The sequence below is a fragment of the Tinamus guttatus genome, unplaced genomic scaffold (assembly GCF_059628265.1).
Source record: "Tinamus guttatus ecotype Peru unplaced genomic scaffold, ASM5962826v1 Tinamus_guttatus_pri_ptg000023l, whole genome shotgun sequence".
NCBI classification, from domain to species: domain Eukaryota; kingdom Metazoa; phylum Chordata; class Aves; order Tinamiformes; family Tinamidae; genus Tinamus; species Tinamus guttatus.
Window position 1 is genome coordinate 1,174,764 of NW_028288557.1, and position 19,303 is coordinate 1,194,066.

Sequence of the window (19,303 nt, forward strand, 5' to 3'; positions counted from 1 at the left end):
AGCTACAGTACCACAAGCCACTACACCACCAGCCACCTTTAACAAACCTATTTATAATAAAAAAAAAAAAAAAAATCACAAAACTTTTTTTATATTACTGTTTTCTTTCAAGGTTTAATTCAAGTAAATTAATGAACACAGATTGTAAGCATCATTTCTAAGTCCGGCAAAAACCTTTTTTTTTTTTTTTTTTAAATCAACTATAGTCATATTTCAGAATGTATGAATGTAGAAAATAATTATTATTTTATGGGTCAAAGAACTTTAACAAATCTAGGAAGGAGAAATGGATTTTAACACAAGATTTGAATGTACAGAAAAGAAGTCAGTGGAGAGTGGATAAAGAAAATAGCTGTCCCCGAGCATTTTCCGAGATTAGTGTACACATCAAGTGCCAAGAAAAAAAAATGATGAAGATGGATAAAATCAAAGATCTTGAATATCAGAAGTGAACATTTTCAAGCAGGTTTTAAAATGGACATTAAGCAATCAAAGGTTTTTGAAGACCGTGGTGATCTACCACCTAGAAGAAGGAATTAGCATAATACGAATAAATTGAGGAGTGGGTGATTAAGATGCTAGTGTCAGTTTCTTCACAAAGACAGATTTCCTCTTAATACAATAGCAAATTGCCCCGCAATGTCAACTCTTCCATCATCACGTAGTGAAATCTTCAATTCTCCTCCCCGATGAGAACATTGAAAGGCTAAACGAAAACAAGAATCCACAAGTTATAAATCCAGTAACTATTACAAATAATTAAAACAAACAAAGCACCCAGAGTTCTTCCATCCAGTGGAAGAGGTTTTCAAAATGAGATAGATGCTGTTTCAGATGTCACAAAGTGAGACTAAATTCCTAAAGATATTGTTTTGTATAATGCTGAATATATTATTTAACCCAACTGGATAAAATTTTGAGTAGAAATAGCCTTCTACTGGTAAGTAATTACAAAGTTAAGCTTTTGCCCGAACTGTTCAATCATAATTAGATAAAATAATGTTCTCTTTACATGCCGAGTTTGTCATCTTCTTTCAGGATTCTAATTTTAGTTGTTTAACTAGTTGATCAGAAAATGGCCTGATGACATTTGGCAAAGGCTACAATCACTCAATTTATGTAAAAGGTGGTAAATGCACAATGAATCATTAATAACTTTCTTCTTACTCTTCGAATTTCTATTATAAACATTTTTTGAAGCTACAGGTTATATTTTTCCTCACTGTTTGAAGACAACAAATTGCAAACTTGACAGAGATTGTATTCTGATCCCAACAGAGTACAGGATCTCTAACAGATGATACATGTAGCGTACTGCAAAACAATTTCACAAGTGCAGCTGACAGGAAAACTGTTTTGATAAGAGGGTATCAGATTCTGAGACAAAACACCCCAAAACAGTGTAAACTGGAGCTATATAAAGATTTGTATTTGTACTTGATTATTTCTTTTTCTTACTCAGTATGACTGAAAGCAAACAGACCTGCACTGAACATGTCATTATTTGGAACTTTTATTTTCAATAGCAATGTCATCACAGCCTTTCATGCATCTCTGGTGGGCGTTTGATTTTTGGATAATCTAGTTGTGATCCCCTTCCACATCTGTATCTTCTAGGAAAATCTCATACTGCATAAGCTATTCCCAGAATAAACATGTCTTATTTCTGCAGATCAAAATGTACAACAGTTGAATTCACAGTGAATGCCTTGAATTCCTCTGAGATTAGTGCGAATTAGAGGAAAGTTTAAGCCCATCTATAAAGATTCTGAACTTCAGCGTGCAGATAAGCAACTCTGCCTTCACAATGAGGCAGAAGTATTTGAATTAATATTAACCTGATGTGTCAAGGAAGTTTCCCATTAACGTAGGTACATTTAAATGACTGCTGGTTACAGAATTTGAGTACTTCGATATTGCCTTCATGATGTCATTAGAATATCACCAGGTCAGAAACAACCGTCATTCTTATAATAATACCTATTTTTAAAAGTTATTATTTAGGCTGTATGTGAGAATTGATGAAAAAGACTTTTTTTTTTTTTTTTTTTAAGGCAACTACTTAAATCAAGTGCAAGATCTCCAAGATTTTTTAATTCTACAAAACAAGATGGAAAAATCCAGATAGTGATGGAAACACGTCCCTTCTTGCAGAAATGTAGCACGTAATGTATAAGTCTGAGGTAGCCCTAGTGAATGGTAGCATCTTTTTTTATAGGTAGCACCTATTAAAAAAAAGTAAATTCTATCAGTTTATAAGCTAAGATCAACTGGAAAACATGAAGGCTGTAGTTACAATGTTGCAGAACTCTCTTGATCAGACATCAAATTTGCTAAGCATCCAAATACGGGTGGATTTATTCCACTGTATGAAGCAAATCCTACATTAAAAAAAAAGTTACAGTGCTGAAAATTTAAATGACAAAACCTTGTGTTGAAGGCAATCCTGGAAAAAAATGTGAATGGATATCTTTCAGGTTTTTTTAATTAGGAAAAAAACAACTTAAAAGCTATAAATTAGTTTAGCATTGAGAAGGAATCAAAAAGCAGTTAGGCAAAATATCTCTAGGGATGTATTCTCTAAGGAAAGCCATACAAAAATATTCCTCTAGCTTTCCCTTAAATTAAAATGTATCATGGATAAAACCCCTTCTCTTTAAAATAATTCAGAAATACAGTAACTCCTTTGGAAATCTTGTATTTCTAATGCATATTTGAAAAGTTATCTTAGAATAAACTGATCAGATGTCAAATGAACTTGCCCTCTTTAAATCCATAATGCACGACTTCCATAAAAAGAACATTTGATAACGCATATGCATAAAATATGACAAATCCCATGTGGGAAGTTGGGCTTTTATATCTTACTTAAATACATTAGGGATTATAGCACAAATGTCCTTTGCTGCTTGAGTTAATTTTCTGAAATAAGAAACATAATTCAGTACACACAAAATACCTGAAAATGTAAAAGTAGTAAAACGTATCTTCTAAAGAAGGACAGAATTTCTTTGATCACTTAGTGTAATATAGTGACTTCACTGCCCACTAACCAAACAGAAATGCTTCAAATACCACATGAACATCTGAAAATATCAAATCTTCTGAGAAAGTCATTCACCTGTTCAAAAAGTATAAGTTTTCTTCCAGCTTTACAGAAATTGTCACAGATGTGTGATTTAAATGCTAATATGAAATCTACAGAACAGAATGTTATGTCCTTCCGTAAGTCCATAATGGACAGACACTGTGGGTTATCATTCTGAACTATGAAAGGCCAATACATCCTTCATAGATCTTGTCATTCTCAGCAAATGTCTATTCTGAGATTAACTGGGCCAAATATAGGAAGGTCTAAAAATTTAAAATGCCTATAGGCCTAACCATTTAAAAATAAGATTGCAAATAAAATATCACAAGAAAATAAAATATCACAAGCAAATAAAATTTGTTGGGCCCCACTCAAAAATATTTAAGGCCAATTTATCCTGAAACAGTCATACTTCACCTTCTTGATTCTTAATTGACCATTCTTTCTTATATATTCCCTCTTGCTACAATGCAAATGAACAACATCCTGAGCAAAAGTGATCTTTAATTCTAAATATGTAGGGCATTAGAAATAAACAGCAAAAAAGAAACATTGCAGTATAAAACAGAATCTGAATGTTTAAATAGATGATCTATTCCTATTTAGCTATAAAAATAACATCTATTTTAAAGTGAAAAGTTTTCCTAAAGAAGCCACTGAAGAGATTAATATTGAGTCATTCTTGACAAATTCTTAAGTCAGACAGAAAATCCACTTTTCAGTCTCACATTTATACATTTATGAAGAGAAGGAAAAATACTGCCATCTAACACTAGTATCCAAACTGCACTGAACAGCATACATCATGAATGAAAATATTGACAGGATACCTTTCCTCTGATGCTCAAAATGCAAAGCACAAGGAACAACAGCAACCTAAATTCAGTCAAAATGGACAAATAAATCAATATCATCGGATGTTCACCAGCTTCAGTTATACTGAAATGGTGTGATGGGTAAAATCCAAAAGATGAGATCAAAAACTAATTGCAGAGTTAAGATCCTGAAGCCAACATTTCACTTTTGCTACATGCACTGTCAGTCATTTTGGCACAAGGGGAAGAAAGTAACTTCATACAGATTCATTTGCACACAAAGTATTATTATTCTACTAAATTCTACTGTCCCTGCGTATGCAGGGGGTTGGACTAGATGATCTCTAGAGGTCCCTTCCAACCCTAAGCATTCTATGATTCTATGATTCTATGATAAAATTAAGAAAACGGATAAGGTGAATAGGCAGTATCCCAGTCTGTACTGTATAGATACTAGTTCAATGAAGGGTATGTGATACTAATAGTTTGGGCTGTAATAATAATATAAACGATTTCTTTTTTTCTAGTGGGTAGTTTGCACATAAGCAGGCAGCTTTGCAACAAAACAGTTCTTACCAAGCATTTCTTTTTTCCCCAGCTGCTCTGACCAGTAGCTGCCTAAAACAGCATGGATAGACCCTTGGAAGAAATTAGAAGAAAAAGTACAAAATTAGAATCACTATTTCATAGAGCAATCACGTTCAAAATGTAAATGCTATTAAACAAATGAAATGCTACATGAGTGTGTTTAGAGTAAGAACCCCTAAGAGATTGCACAGCAGCCAGAGCTATATTACTTTCTCATTAATGACTTAATTGTAGATTTGGGACTTCCTGATAAGCCAAAGTTTGTAAAAATAACAAATAATACAGGTTAAAATACTTCTGCCAAACTACTTTTTTAAAAAAATTCCAAAAAACAAAATGTCAAAAATTAAATAAAAATCAAAAATGCACTCATGAAGATATTATTCATTGAAATATGAACACTTATCCACAAAAAAAAAAAAAAAAAAAAACCACACACACACACTTAACAGGCCTTGGAGTGCTTAAGAGGCTGCCTGAAAGGAAAAAAACTCTCTAACAGTTGTTACATCAGAAATTCAGTTTTCTTTCAGTCTCTACATAAAGCAGAATCCTCTTGAAAATCAGTAAGCATCAGTATTTCACACAGTAAAAGTACGTTTGCATAGTTTCATCAGTTTTCAATTTTTTTAGTAAAATATTTAATAAGAGGTTTTGACTCAGCTGACTAATGATTACCCTATGATTAACTGGTAACACAGCAAATAACATTACCTTCATCTTTCTGCATCAATCTGTCACACTCACTGAGAAGTACAGCGTAGGAAGCAGAAAACCAGCTTTCTTGCCTCTGAACATTTAACTAGCTCAAATCACATCATTCATAGGACTGAGAATATCCACAGTAATATGTCAGGAAATTAGGCAGTATCTCATCACCAAAAAATATGGGACACTGACAGAAATGGGTATTTCTTCTGCAATATTCACTCATTATCTAAACAGTCTCTGATTTTTCTCTATTTAGAATATTTACTTGGAAAAGATCTGAAAAAGCAGGAATATCTGGCCTGATGACAGCAGGAGGTCATTCTTTCTGAATGAGTTTGGCATCATTCATGAAAGTTTTCACTTTCACATTCCTGCTCTCCATGTAAAATCATCATTTATAGGAGGAAACAATCTAAAGTACAAAACCCGATTTTCAAAGTTTAACGAGAGTTTTCTAACTGAATTGAGATAAGAACGAGAGTCTTTTACCATGCAAACACACACCTGTAACGGGGTCTTCCAGAACTCCATACCAAGGTGGAAAATATCTGGAGTAGAAATCATAGCCTTTAGATTTTACACTGGCATCTCCTTTAAGTGTCACTATGACTCCTTTCAATTTTCCCGTCTTGTCAACTGACAGAAGATCTTGTGCTTTTACTTGCAGTTCCTCCAAGTCAGATCTTGAATTCAAAAACAGTATTTTAATAGTCCATATTCTTCATTTTACATTACTTAAATACTAAAAAGTACCAGATGCAAACTACAAACTAGTCCTTTACCATCTCAAAACAGGTATATAAAGGTTAGAGGAGAGTAAGATTCCGATTGTTGTCCTGTCAATGTCATATGACAGGAGACTGCACTGAATATAACATACATGTAGTGAGCAAAGAAAAGAATTCAGACCATATATTTTCTATATATATATTTCTGAAAATTGACTATCCCAGAATATAAGCTATAAAAATGTACATTTGTTTCTTTTCTTTTTTTAAAAAAACTCTGGAAAAAAACCCCTACATTCTGCGCTATAAAAGGCAAGGAGCAAGTACTCCACTTTTTTTTTTTTTGAACCACCACTGAAATACTTATAGGATCGTAAAGCACTGTATAACAGTCTCAGTTCTGTGAAGCTGCAGAAACCTCCCTACAAAATGAAGTCTGAAAAAGGCAAAAACACTAAGCACTCAACTGGAAATATTTTTCTCTCCCACTAGTTCAATCTTTAAGCTATCAGTTCAGTCAAGCTTCCAGCAAAATTAATAGCATTGTGGCCTGATTAAGGAACTTAGATTTGAACAAAATATATTCAAAACATATTTCCCTCACCAACTAAATGCAGCTCTCAATAAGATTAAGAAGTGCTTTGGAATCATCAGCTGTTTACAATGCTGTAAAGTATGTGCAAACAGACTATCGCCAAATGGGAGCATGAATACAGGCTGTCCTGCCAGTGTGCCCTATCCCTGTGGGGGGATCTCTGTAGCTATGAAACTATTATTTCTTTTTTTCAAGAGGAAGGGTTCCTAATTTCCTCCTAGGTTACTAGATCGTTTCTGACTCAGAAGGATGGAGAAAAATACACTCTTGTTAAAACTGTTTCCTACACCTCCTTTTTTGGAGGTCAGGTTCAGATTTACCTTGCTTGGCTTGTGAGTCTCTATAAGCTCACCTGGGAAGATTGTACATCTATTTAACAGGAGAGTTTAAAGAATTTTTAATCTCAAGAATCTTGTGTGTCAGGAATAGCAGTTAAACAAAAGGACACAATTTTACATGTTTGATTCAACAAAAAAGAAAAAAAAAGACAAAGACCAAATAAATAAATAAATAAAGTATGACACCTTTTGTAAGCATCACTGAGACGGACCAGGAGGTTCTTTGTATCAGGAGAATAACGAACATCTTGAACAGTCATGTCACCTATGGCTACCTGGTGAAAAGGTCAAAGGAAACAAATAAAAACAAGGATAGTTATATAAGGCAATATAGTTATTGTAAATAACTATACATGAAGACACTATAATTATTATAAAAGTACTTTGAACATCAATGCAGATTCTGGTATTACCTTTATTAATTCTTCTACTTCCTGAAATACCTAGAAAGGAGAAAAAAAGTCAAAAAATAAGCCCACAGACAAATATATGAGGAGGGTACATATACATATGCACTTTTCTTGAGCAAAATTTTCACTGACCTGTGGATAGGCTAAGTAAAGCGGTAAGTCCAGGACAATACGATCTTCTACTTGTCTAGCTTTTAAATCACCACTCAGAGTCACAAAAGTGAGAACCGAATTTGGGTTTTCTAGAGAGATAATATTGCAATATTCATTGTATATTTAACCTAAGAATTGAAGTGAAATTATTATAGCTCCTAGAGTTGCCCAGTATATTCCAAAAGTTACTAACTCAACTAAAATATAACTATAGCGAAATTGCACTCTGAGACAAAATTCCCAGCTAACTTGGTAAACAAGCCGTTGAAGCTAATGAACACAGCAATTACAAGCGATTGCTTCCTGTATATTCCTGGAATGTATAGGAGTTTTCAACAGAAGGGTCAATATTCCCTGTTTATCAAATTCTACTGCATCCCTCTCAAATGAAAATTGCATATGTAGAACTGCTTTTAACAAGACTGGTCGTAGAGCATGGGAACTGGAGTGTAGAATTACAAAGCAGTTACAAAGACTCTAAGGTCTACACAGGTGTTTTCTAAACATACTAAAGATTTAGCTGTGCTTGCTTTAGGGAGATAATAAAGGGAGATTTTCTTAGTTGGAAAGAAAATTTATAGAAGTTACAACAACATATAGCTTGTAAAAAAATACGTTACTTTGTATATGAAACAACACAGCAGCTGCTGCAAGCGTAGCATGACCGCAAAGAGGAACTTCAGTGGCTGGGCTGAACCACCTCAGCCCAAAGCAGGAACCTTAAAAAGAAATTTTATTATTTGAAAGAGTCTTTTTCTTCAAGTTATTTCAAATCTTTGTACAAAGTGATGGCACTTCAGTCAATCAAAATGCATATTATAATTAGTCTTGGTCATAAACACGTGCTTTTTAGGCATCTATTCTGTACTGCTTTTTGGAATAACCACTGATTTTGAGTCAGTGTTTTACTGATATAGGAAAGTTAGTTCGTAACAAGAGTAAAGGAGCTGCCTGCTAGCAAAACAATGCTTTTCTTCAATCACTACAGTAAAACCATTTTCTCTCCCCATGAATAAAACAAGATACACCAGTGAAGACAGCTTTACTAGCATAATGGAATCCATATGAGAGCTATTGCAGTTAAAAATCATTGCGCTTGAAACGCCAGCCAACACTAGTAGAGGTCTCTCACTTATATCTACTCTTAATTTCACTAAAAGTCATAGCTTTACTCATTGTTAAAAAAATGGAGATGGTGACACTATCTTTGGTTTCTTGTAAACTTCGCACAGTTCTTGCACTATGGCAGGGCTCATGAAAACATATTTTAAAATAATTACCATACAAATATGATTGAAAGGTGCAAAAGGAAGAGATTTCATATAACCGAGTTTTGTTATTGCCATTGTGAAAACTTAGTGCTTTAAAGTCAGAGACCCCTACATAAAATATGATCACCACAAAATCTATTTGAAAACCACATAGAAGCAATTTGAAATGGAGCAGACATGAAAGTCAGCTGTGGGCCAGCCCTGCTGTGGTGTTAATGCACTCACTCATGTAGAAATCATGGCTAAAAGTAGGTGGAAAAGGAGTCAGCCACAACAAACTGGAGATGAACTGTGACTCAGGACATCTAAATGGGTGATTGGTCTAACTGCCTAAGAAAACAGCTCTTCCTCTCATAAATTAGCACCTCTAAAATACTGCAGATTTTCATTAGTTTTAATTTTCATTACTTTTTTGTAGGAGATTTTCCTGGGTCTGCAGAAGAACTCACTTTTGGTAAAGTCATCTGTGGAGTGCAGTTTTCTGATGAAGGCAGTTTCTGAGAGGTTCACTTCTGTTGCAATTTTTTGGTGTAAATCTTCTTTCAGGTCCTAAGCATTGAAAAAACAAATCCAACAAAAATCAGGCCATAAGTAGAGCCAAACTTCCTATCAAATGCATGCAATCACTGCATCTTCCATTACAATAAATCATACTTTTTTTTTTTGTTAGCTCAAAGTAATATCTGAGAATAAAACCAAATGAAATGGGATAACCATTTTCATTATTGTGGTACACCAGCATTATTTGCTGATACAACTCAGTGAATACTGATCCAAGGACACTTGCATGGTTCCATAAAATTCTACTTAACCCTTATTCCAGTGCTTTCCAATTATGCTGACGAGTGGCCAAATTAGAGCTCCTTAAAATATTTAGTCGCAAATGAAACAAAGTACTAAAATAAGCTGGTCAACTGCAACATCTGAGAGATTAAGACTTGTCTTCATAATTTTATTTATTAGCCTCACTAATTTCTATCGGCTTTAGCTCAAATTTATCTCAATTTATCTCAAATAACAGTTATGAAACAATTTTTCACTGGTATAAAAAAAAATTGCATACAACAGATTCCATACCATGAAGCGACCTCTTTTATAGTGACAATCTTGTTTTGTTTAGGGAAATAGTCCTGACTGTCAACCAGTCAAAAAACATGAATCCAAAACAAAGGCCAGCCAAATATTAGTAAAAATACCAGAGTTGCACTGAAATACTGCCATCCTGTGGCACTTCTGAAGCACAGGAAAGCATTTCTCTCTTGCACTGATCTCAGTTATTTTTGTAAAGCATCTGCTGAGACTTTGAGGGAACTGAGGAGAAACTTCACTGTCAACTGCATCATACTTTCTTAGAGCTTAGAATAATTACTTACAATCTTGGCTTTTATAGGAAACTGAAGCCTCTAAACTTCAGCACTGTGGAGAAATCTTTAAAATGCAAAACCTAAACTCCATAGGCAACATGCATACCCTCGTGGTAAGTATATATTTATTTAATAAAGTTAATTTAACAAACAAAATTTAATTAAAAGGTCATAATTTTAGAGGAACTTCATTTTGCATGGTGCACTTAGGTTTTAGAGGGCAAAGAAACACCTTTAAAATAATACATTCTCTATTTTAATTACTAACAAGCTGGCAAGTATGCCATATTGTATGAGAACATTTAGATGGGATTAATATTCTTATCCTAAACTACTACTGACTGCTGTACTTATACTTTCGTCCCTAAAATTTTCACCAAGTTATACCGCACAAATAATAAAAGGTTAATAAATTCTCTAATCCAGTTTAACAAATAGTCTTTAGCTAAAGTTGTCAACAGGATAGCAGCTAGAATAAAAATGGTTAATAATCCTGTCTACCAAGAATTGCACTCGAACTATCAACTTTCGAGTGATAAAGACTTGTCCCTGGGTAGACTTTAGCCTGTTATAAACAAGCATGAAAGGTGAAAGATTCTGATATAGGTCTATAGTCCCTCTTTTTTTCCTACCACAATTATATAAAAAAAAAAAGAAGTGACCATAAACCTTCAAAAATATATAAATATCTATATATAACAGGTACTGTCTACAGTGTGATGGCACTTCCTTTTAGGCAATTCATTCTGAATCCTCAACATTTCTTGTTAGCTTAACTCCTCTAAGATAAAATTAGCCTATTGTAAAAACCACACAGAACACGTGCCTCGTATGGACTGATTCTGACTGAAAAATGTACTCCAGTGCTGCTAACGTACCCTGGAGCAACAGCAAACTACACCTGTAAGGCAAACTCCTCAGGGAAAAAACAAAGTGCAAGTACACAAAGGCAAATGCCCTTTCAGCCACCCTTACAAAATAACTTTTCAAACTTACATTTTCAAGCAGACAAACTGCCGCAGGATTTCCAGAAAATGAATGGCCTGTAAACGCATCAACTGTAAAAATTGGGATTTGCATTTTTTCCCTCGCCTATTAAGCGCTGTTTTCCACACTGCGCTTTCCACGTTCTTTCCACAGGAGAGCACAGCTCTGCTAGTTAATGTTTCTCTAGAAGCGGGAGGAGCCGGCGGCTCCCATCTCGTCGCCTCCTGTCCCACGCCCCCGGCGCTCGACGCCCAGCCGCTTTTATGTAACTTAACAGCAGGGGAGCACCTGCGAGGCCTGCCGGCCTAGCCCGCCCGCACTTCCCCGCCGAGGTGAAGCTGCGAGGACCCAAAGCGCCACCGTCGCCCGCGCTCCAACGGCTCCAACGGTCACAGCTAACGGTCGCGACCGAGGCGAGCGCGAGGCGGCGCGCGCAGCCCCCACAGAAGCCGCGGGCTCACGTAGCCCGCACGCCTCTTGGCGCCAAGCGCGCGGCGCCTAGCGCGCATGCGCCGCGAGGAAGCCGCACCGCGCTGCCCGCGAAAGGGCTAAGGGGAAGGCAGCGCCTTCCTCCCCCCATCTACACATGCGCGGTGGCGCGCCCTGCCCGTCCCCAGCACCCTCGTCGCGCACGCGCAGCTGCCCGGCGGTGGGAGCTCTCGCGAGAGTCGCGCGGCGGAGGCGCCATCGTGCTGCCGCGGTTGCGCAGGTTGCTCGGCTCGCGGGGCGGCTCGGAGCGGGGGAGGAGGCGCCTCCCGGGCCGCGGCACGTCGAGGAGCGCGTGGGGCCCGCGGGTGAGGCGGCGGCAGCCGCGCTCCGCTCGAGGCTGGCGCGGAGCGCCCGACACGGCGGGCCGTGGAGGACGGAAGCGGGTGGGGGGGAGGGGGCGGCGCGGCGGCTCTCGGCGGAGCCTCGTTGCCGAGCGCGGCCGCCATTTTGCGTGGTGGAGCCGCGGCGACGGCGGCGGCAGAGCGCGGGCGGCGCGGGCCTCGCGGGGCGGCCGCGGGTGCACGGACCCATAGGTGGCCGGCGGGAGAGCGCGGAGGCGGGCGGCTGCCGCGAGCGAGGCACGGAGCTGGCGGGGCGGGGGGGTGGCCCGCCGGGAGTCGCGCGGTAAATGGCGGCGGGCGCGGGAAGCCCTCTTGGCGGCAGCCGGCGCCGCAGCCCGGGGAGGGATTTTTGCTTTTCTTATTTTTCTCTTTCCTTTTTATATATGACGAAACATGTGCGTTTATTTTTTTTCTTTACTTTTTTTTTTTTTAACATTCTTTCCCCTAGAGAAAGGAGTGGGGGCAGGGGAGGGCGAACGGGAGCGTGGCCTGTGGCGCTCGGCCGTCAGACAAAGGAAGCCCTTGCAGCACTCGGCGGGGGGGAAATGCCGCACATTTTGCTCGTTGTTTTGTGTCTTTTTCCCTTTTTCGGCGGGGGGAGCGGGGAGGGAGGCAGCGCACTTGGGGACGGGATCGTTGCTCGCTCTCGCCTGAGCAAATAGGGAGCTTTCTGGGCCCCGCATTCGTGTGTTTGCTGAAGTTTGGTACGGTTTTTTCAGAGGTATGCATGCTTTAGGTATCATAAAGTACAACTACGTACATAACAAAGGTAACTGTAAAAAGCTGCAGGTCTTGTTTTTGCAGAGAGGCTTAAGCATACATAAATTCCTTTTTTTCTTCTTGGTAGGGTTTGATCGAAATAAAAGATGGACTGGAGCGGGAAACACAATGGGCCAAATGATACAACTAACGATGGAACAGTAGTACGACTTCGAGGCCTGCCATTTGGCTGCAGCAAAGAAGAGATTGTTCAGTTTTTCCAAGGTATCTCTAGTATAGTCGAAGTATAGTGACTGAGCTCTCTTGTATCTGTTGCACAATGTTTCATGCTGTATAATTTGCAATATGCATTAATGGGGTGGGTGGGAGGGATGATATTAAGCTAGCTTGTCTTTTTCTGCATAGGATTTATGCCTAATAAAGTGCAAATAGTGGTAGATCTAGTAAAGCTGAGTATGTGTCTAATTTTGTCAAGGTGGTAAATGTATTATGTATAAACAGTCTATGGCATTTGGAGCAGTTAAATTGCTTGTTTGGTAGCTATGTTTTCTTCATTTAATTGAGGTGGTTGTATTTTGCATAGTTTAAGTAGAAATCAACTATGGTTAAATCCATAAATGCTAAATTGAAAGATCATTGGCTTGTATTGTTGGGTGATGGGGGAGACTTAAGGGTGTCTTTTTTCTTTTTTTCTTTTTTTCTTTTATTTTTTTCGTTGTTGTTGTTTAGATATGCTTTAAGTATTTGCTACAGATGGGAATGTTTCAGCCTTTAACACTGTTCCCCTTGACGGGGTTATTTGTCCTTGGGTTAAAGGGTTGGAAATCGTGCCAAATGGGATAACATTGACGCTGGACTACCAGGGGAGAAGCACAGGGGAGGCCTTCGTGCAGTTTGCTTCAAAGGAGATAGCAGAAAATGCTCTGGGGAAACACAAGGAAAGAATAGGGCACAGGTGGGGATGGAGAGTTTGGGATGGTGTTAAATCTTTATTTTTTGGGGGTTGTGGGTCAGTAATGCTTTTGGGGAGGGTTGGGGACCTTAATATTGAACTGGCTATTTTTTAAAAAAAGATTTTTTTATAATTGATCCTAAGTTAATTTGGGGAAATATAGTAGATTTGGGGGGTGGGGGAGACAGTAATACTCTGTGTAGTTTGCTAAAATCAGAATTCTGTTTCAATCTTTTTTGTGTAGGGGGGGAATTTGTGATAAATGCCACTATAGCCAGATACTGTTTTTCAACAGTATGTTTTTCATACTGGAAAGAATCTTTTATGTTTTATTTGTACAGTTAGAATTTGCACATAGTATTTGTTACTAATGTAAAAGTTTCTTTGATACACTTAAGATTCTTAAGGTTTTGAGGAAAAACGTAAATTGTATGGTATCTTTAGTCATTTTATTGACTTTTTTGTAATATTTTGTAATATTACATTTAGTTATAGAAAGTAATTTAATATGGCTTGTTATGATATTCAGACAGCTTATGCATGCATTCTCATTTGTACCTTGAAAATCCTCTTTTATTTAGATATATTGAAATCTTCAAAAGTAGTAAGAGCGAAATCAGAGGATTCTATGATCCACCAAGAAGAATGATGGGACAGCAGCGACCTGGACCATATGATAGACCATTAGGAGGAAGAGGGGGTTATTATGGAGCTGGGCGTGGAAGTATGTATGACAGAATGCGTCGAGGAGGTGGTGGATATGACGGTGGTATGTGTATCTAATGAACGGAGGTTCTGTTGTCAGTCTCGTGTTCCTGACGCCTTTGTCGAGAAATTAAAAAAAAAAAAAAAAATGGCAGTAGCTTCAGTACCTACTAGGTTTGAAGTTTCCTGAGAGGGAGTGCTAGAAACAGTGTTTCAGAAAATACAGCTTAGTATTTAAGAGTTGTGGAAGTGATAAGAAAACTGTTTTCAGCACAATTGAATTTTTTAACTGCATGCTTCATTCTTTTTATTATAAAAGTGAATTTTGCACATGCAGTCTGTCAGAAATCCAGGCTTAGCAGTTGAGGAGGCAACTGCAGACTTTTGCGTGCCCAGAGACTGAAAACTGACTCTTGTGCATTGCTTCATAAATATTTAGTAGTAATGTAATCATGCCTTTTTTTTCCTTCTTCCTGCTCTGTCAATTGTACAGGATACGGTGGCTTTGATGATTATGGTGGCTATAATAACTATGGCTATGGAAATGATGGCTATGATGACAGAATGAGAGATGGGAGAGGTAAAAAACCTATGATTTGTTTAAGAAATCTGTATCAGTTCAGGTTTTAAGCAGTATATTTTTTTTCTCTTTTTTTAAGAAAGAAGAAAGTTGTTTAAAGGGAGAAAGCAGGGAAACTCTGGAAAAATTAGAAATATTGTTAAGGATATTCAAATGAGTGTTTTGGATGAAGTATAACCATCTAATGTTCAATATATAGTGCCACACAGAAAAATAATAATAACTCTTCTGACTTTTCTTCAGCTTTCATGGGTAATTTCTTGCTTTGTTTTTTAATAGGCATGGGACATGGCTATGGTGGAGCTGGAGACGCAGGTTCAGGTTTCCATGGGGGTGGTCATTTTGTTCACATGAGAGGACTGCCATTTCGAGCAACGGAAAATGATATTGCTAATGTAAGTATATTATTGAACAGAGCCTTCTAATGCTGGGAGCTCTCTGCTTCTTGTTTTTCTTCTTTTCCCAACTTGGTTTTGGTTCTCAGCTAAGTGATTGATAAGTTTAATATGCATGCTAATTAAATTTATGGCCATTTATGTGAGTGCTACAGATCTAAACAGTAAACGAGTCTTTATAAAGTTAAGGATTGAGGTAAGCTTATTGAAAAAGTCAGCCAAATTCTTAAACAGTGGGTATAGAGATTAATGTTAATTTCTTTACATTAAAAAATGTAGTGGAGAGATGGTTGTTGCTTAGGTTCTGCTGTTCCAAAAAGAAGGGGGGAAAAATGATCTTCCTTTTCTAGAGAGGCTTTGGGTTAGAAACTGCTGTTTAAAGCATTGGGTCTGGCAGGTATTTTTTCAAATTGTGTAATAGTAAATTGTAAGTGGCATCTAATGTTACCACACAATGCTGCTGATACCTAGGAAATAACTAACTAGATTTTTTTGACAGGATGAGGAAAAAAAGCAGTGCTCGGCAGTAGTTACTGGGATAGCAAAAGATATGTGGCATGAATTCTAAAGCTCATGAGATTTTTATTTGTCCTTAGTTTTTCTCACCACTGAATCCTATAAGAGTTCACATTGACATTGGAGCAGATGGAAGAGCAACAGGAGAAGCAGATGTGGAGTTTGTAACACATGAGGATGCAGTAGCTGCCATGTCCAAGGATAAAAATCACATGCGTGAGTGTTGTCTTCACATGAACTTTTCATTGACAGTTCCATAGGTGGGTATGTAAGAGAAAATTCAGTAGAAGGGTTGAAGCACTGTAATGTTTAAGTTGCTGTGATGTCTGTTGTAATTGACTTTTTGCTGTTCATCAGAATGGCTAGGTATTGGTTGTATTTCACGCTCCCTTTTTGCAGATTTCAGGATGAAGATGCTGTCTGTGAGGGGAGGTTGGTTTTTACTTATTTCTGGTTCCAGTTTTTGAATAGGCAGTTCTTTTGTTTCTTACAGAGCATCGATATATTGAACTATTCCTGAACTCAACTGCTGGAGGTGGTTCTGGAATGGGAGGCTATGGCAGAGATGGAATGGGTAAGGATTAACTTTGATATAGTTGACTTTCTTTAAGGGTTTTTTTCCCCCAAAGTGTCCTGGGTTCCAAGTTTATAAGCATGTACATTCTGTCTTTCAGATCAAGGCTACGGCTCTGTTGGTAGAATGGGAATGGGTAGTAATTACAGTGGAGGGTATGGAACTCCTGATGGCTTGGGCGGATATAGTAAGTAAAAGTTCTCTCGTGTACTCCGTGGCTACGTTGCTGCATTAACTTGTGGCAGGATCTGGAAAGGTGGGCTGTTTTGTGGTACAGGGTATTTGTGCTTTGAGCAAGGGGAGGGCGTGGTGGTTAAATGACAGATCACTTTTTCATGCATTTGGCAACTACAACAACTGATTGTTTAGAAAAGTAGTGCTAAAGTATTGTTAATTTTGTGACTTAAGGTGGGGCCAAACCAAAGTTCTAGTATCACCGATCAATTTTTTTCTTTTCTTTAAGGTATGTATACGTGACCTTGTCAATTGTTTGCAGGTCGTGGCAGTGGGAATAGTGGAGGATACTATGGGCAAGGCAGTATGGGTGGAGGAGGATGGCGTGGAATGTATTGAAGGATGGCCTTGCTTCTACAAAATATCCCGGAAGAAACAGTCTCTGGTCTACTAGGCTTTCTTACAAAATTCAATTTCTTTTGTATTTTAAGAACTTTATAATGACTGAAGGAATGTGTTTTCACAATATTATTTGGTAAGCAACAGATTGTGAGGGGAAAATCTGTTTTCTGTAGGTTTTATTTGTTGCATACTCCAACTTTAAATAAATTTTTATATTCAAACCACTGATGTTGATACTTTTTATACTAGTTATTCCTAAGGATGTATTACATATTCAAGAAGAGTCGGTTTAAGGTGTTGTACTACTCTTGGTTCAATAAAGGTGGTTGTACTGTGACTCTTATGAACACTGATTTAGTTCTGTGTAATCTTGGTGTAGTGAATGAGTTGCAAAATTCACTTGTTTAAAAGAAAAAGGTATTTGAATAGACTAAGTGATTTGGTTACAGCCTCTCCTCAATCCTTTTGATAAGTTGTATGTAATTTCCTAACACAGCATTAAGCTGAAAAGGGTATGGAGGCTCAAAGTCAAGAGTTGCAGCTTCCTTCCTTTGGGTATCGGAATCTACTGTGATCTTCAGCCGTACAACTACGTAAATAACAGATTAGTGACCAAGTTCTGTGCATCCACAAAACTGAGTGAGTAGTTCCAGAGTTTGCTGTAGAGTTCTAGAAACTGCATTTCACATCTTCATTCATAAATGTGCAATTCACTAGTTTATCAAACTAAAACAGTAGCACAGGTTATCTTTTAGCTAAAATAGGTCAAGTGCTCGTTAATTTGACATGATCTACTTAGTTAAAAAAGTATCAAGTCCTGCTTTCAGGAAGATGTGAGAATTTTAAGGAGGTTGGACTTTGTTTTTCATGAAACCACTTTTTTTTTTTCTTTCTGCACACAGCTAACTTTTCACTCTGTTCTAAATTTTGCAAGCCAGTATATGGGTGAGCAAGTAGAAGTCCAGTGCCTCTAAAAAAGGATGTAAGCCTAATATTTGTTAAATAATCAACACCTCCAACCCAAACCACCTGGTGACATTTTGTGCATTTATGAGATGTAAGATATGTAAGAAACTTTGTTTGAAGACACTTAACATACCTGCTGTGTAATGAAAAAAGGTATTTCGTATTTATTCTGAGCCAGTGTGATCTCCCAAACTAACTGCTTGTCCTCTGCCTCCTTACAATGTCAAATGTGATCTTGGGTATTGAAAGTCTGTCACCTGTTCTGCTAGTACTGTGTTATATACGTAATAAATGTCTTACTGTGGGAGAGAGGAGAATGGAGTTTATTTTACTAGAGACTGTGTTCTTGTGCCAAAGGGGCTGGAGGTGATAGCTGAAGAAGTAACATGCCTTAGAAAGCTCCAGCAGTACTGCACGTTTTCTCTTGAATAAGAAGGGGAGGGAAGATGCCTTGAAACTACTGTAGTGACCAGTGGAAAGGTGGTGAGTTGCTGAAAAGGCTTGCATCTTATGTAAAAGGCACCAAGGAGTTAAGTATCATGGCAAAATATATTATGGTGAGGTAGAGGGTATCTATAGTTGACAGAAGCTGCAGTGTTTCCCTTAGCTTCTAGGCTGTACTTTCTATAAAAGAAAGAGCTCTGTCTAAATAATCCTCACTTCTATTTTGCCTTTTATGAGGAGGATGGCAGTTTTTAGAAGTTCATTTAAGCTTCAGCCTATTCTCTATAGCCAAGTAACTGTAAAAGTACACTGCAAAGATGCTCACTAGGTATTTAAATGGAAGAGAAGCCTTCATTTCAGTTGTTCCACTCTTAAGAGCAGCCTTCAACTTCAAATCTGAAGAATGTGTGCAAATAACACTCAAGATTTGGAGTACCATGATTTTGACTTTCCAACAGGCTGGACTACAGCAACTAGTCTTTTCTCTACAATAATAAAGTCCTTTATAAAAAGAACTTAGATTACTGAGCAGACAGCAACCCCTCTGCACACATGTTCTATCTACCTTAGCTGGAAAAGTGGAATAGGGAAAGAGTTCCTTGTTTCTCAATGCAACATTGTATCCCCTATTCCAAAAGTATTCAGAAGAGCAAGATATGAGGGTAGAAAATGAGCTAGGATTTCCTTTTCATTCCAGAAGAGCAGGTACAACTGCACCAGTAATAATTTAAGCACCTTTGCTGGAAGGTAGGTACAGCCAGTGCAATCTCTGGGCAGACGGAAGGACGAGTGTATTTTTCATCGGTGTGCTGGTTCCCCCTCAGTTAAGGCTGGAGCCAGAAGCAGGCAGCTTCCTGTGCTGCTGGAACACACTTGCCCTTTCTTCAGAAGAATGGGTTAGGTAACTCCACAACTAGTTATTTACTTTGTGTGAAAGAAGATTTCAAATTACATGATAATGTCAAAGGAAAAGACTTGTAGAAAAAGACAAAAT

The 19,303-nt window shown here is 37.9% G+C and overlaps 2 protein-coding genes across 7 annotated transcripts; one reads left to right on the forward strand and one right to left on the reverse strand.

The window, feature by feature from the left end:
- Positions 1 to 400: 400 nt before the first annotated feature.
- Positions 401 to 11,341, reverse strand: PBLD (phenazine biosynthesis like protein domain containing). Its single transcript, XM_010227610.2, has 9 exons — positions 11,061 to 11,341; positions 9,150 to 9,249; positions 8,050 to 8,148; positions 7,409 to 7,518; positions 7,280 to 7,309; positions 7,053 to 7,141; positions 5,710 to 5,888; positions 4,483 to 4,545; positions 401 to 706 (listed from the first exon to the last, which is right to left on the reverse strand). Exons 1-9 carry the CDS (start codon positions 11,142 to 11,144, stop codon positions 594 to 596), a joined length of 867 nt encoding a protein of 288 aa, XP_010225912.2. The 5' UTR covers positions 11,145 to 11,341; the 3' UTR covers positions 401 to 593.
- A 361-nt stretch (positions 11,342 to 11,702) lies between these two features.
- On the forward strand, positions 11,703 to 17,242 carry HNRNPH3 (heterogeneous nuclear ribonucleoprotein H3). Of its 6 annotated transcripts, none has more exons than XM_088525031.1 (10): positions 11,703 to 11,845; positions 12,729 to 12,865; positions 13,418 to 13,556; positions 14,135 to 14,322; positions 14,752 to 14,838; positions 15,118 to 15,233; positions 15,830 to 15,965; positions 16,243 to 16,323; positions 16,403 to 16,510; positions 16,787 to 17,242. In XM_088525031.1, the coding sequence occupies exons 2-10, from the start codon at positions 12,748 to 12,750 to the stop codon at positions 16,798 to 16,800; spliced, it is 987 nt and encodes a 328-aa protein (XP_088381157.1). In that variant the 5' UTR covers positions 11,703 to 11,845; positions 12,729 to 12,747; the 3' UTR covers positions 16,801 to 17,242. The 6 variants fall into 6 exon arrangements, with proteins under 6 accessions (XP_088381157.1, XP_088381140.1, XP_088381169.1 ...); XM_088525014.1 differs by having other exon boundaries at positions 16,820 to 17,242; XM_088525043.1 differs by having other exon boundaries at positions 16,424 to 16,510.
- The last annotated feature ends 2,061 nt before the right edge of the window (positions 17,243 to 19,303 follow it).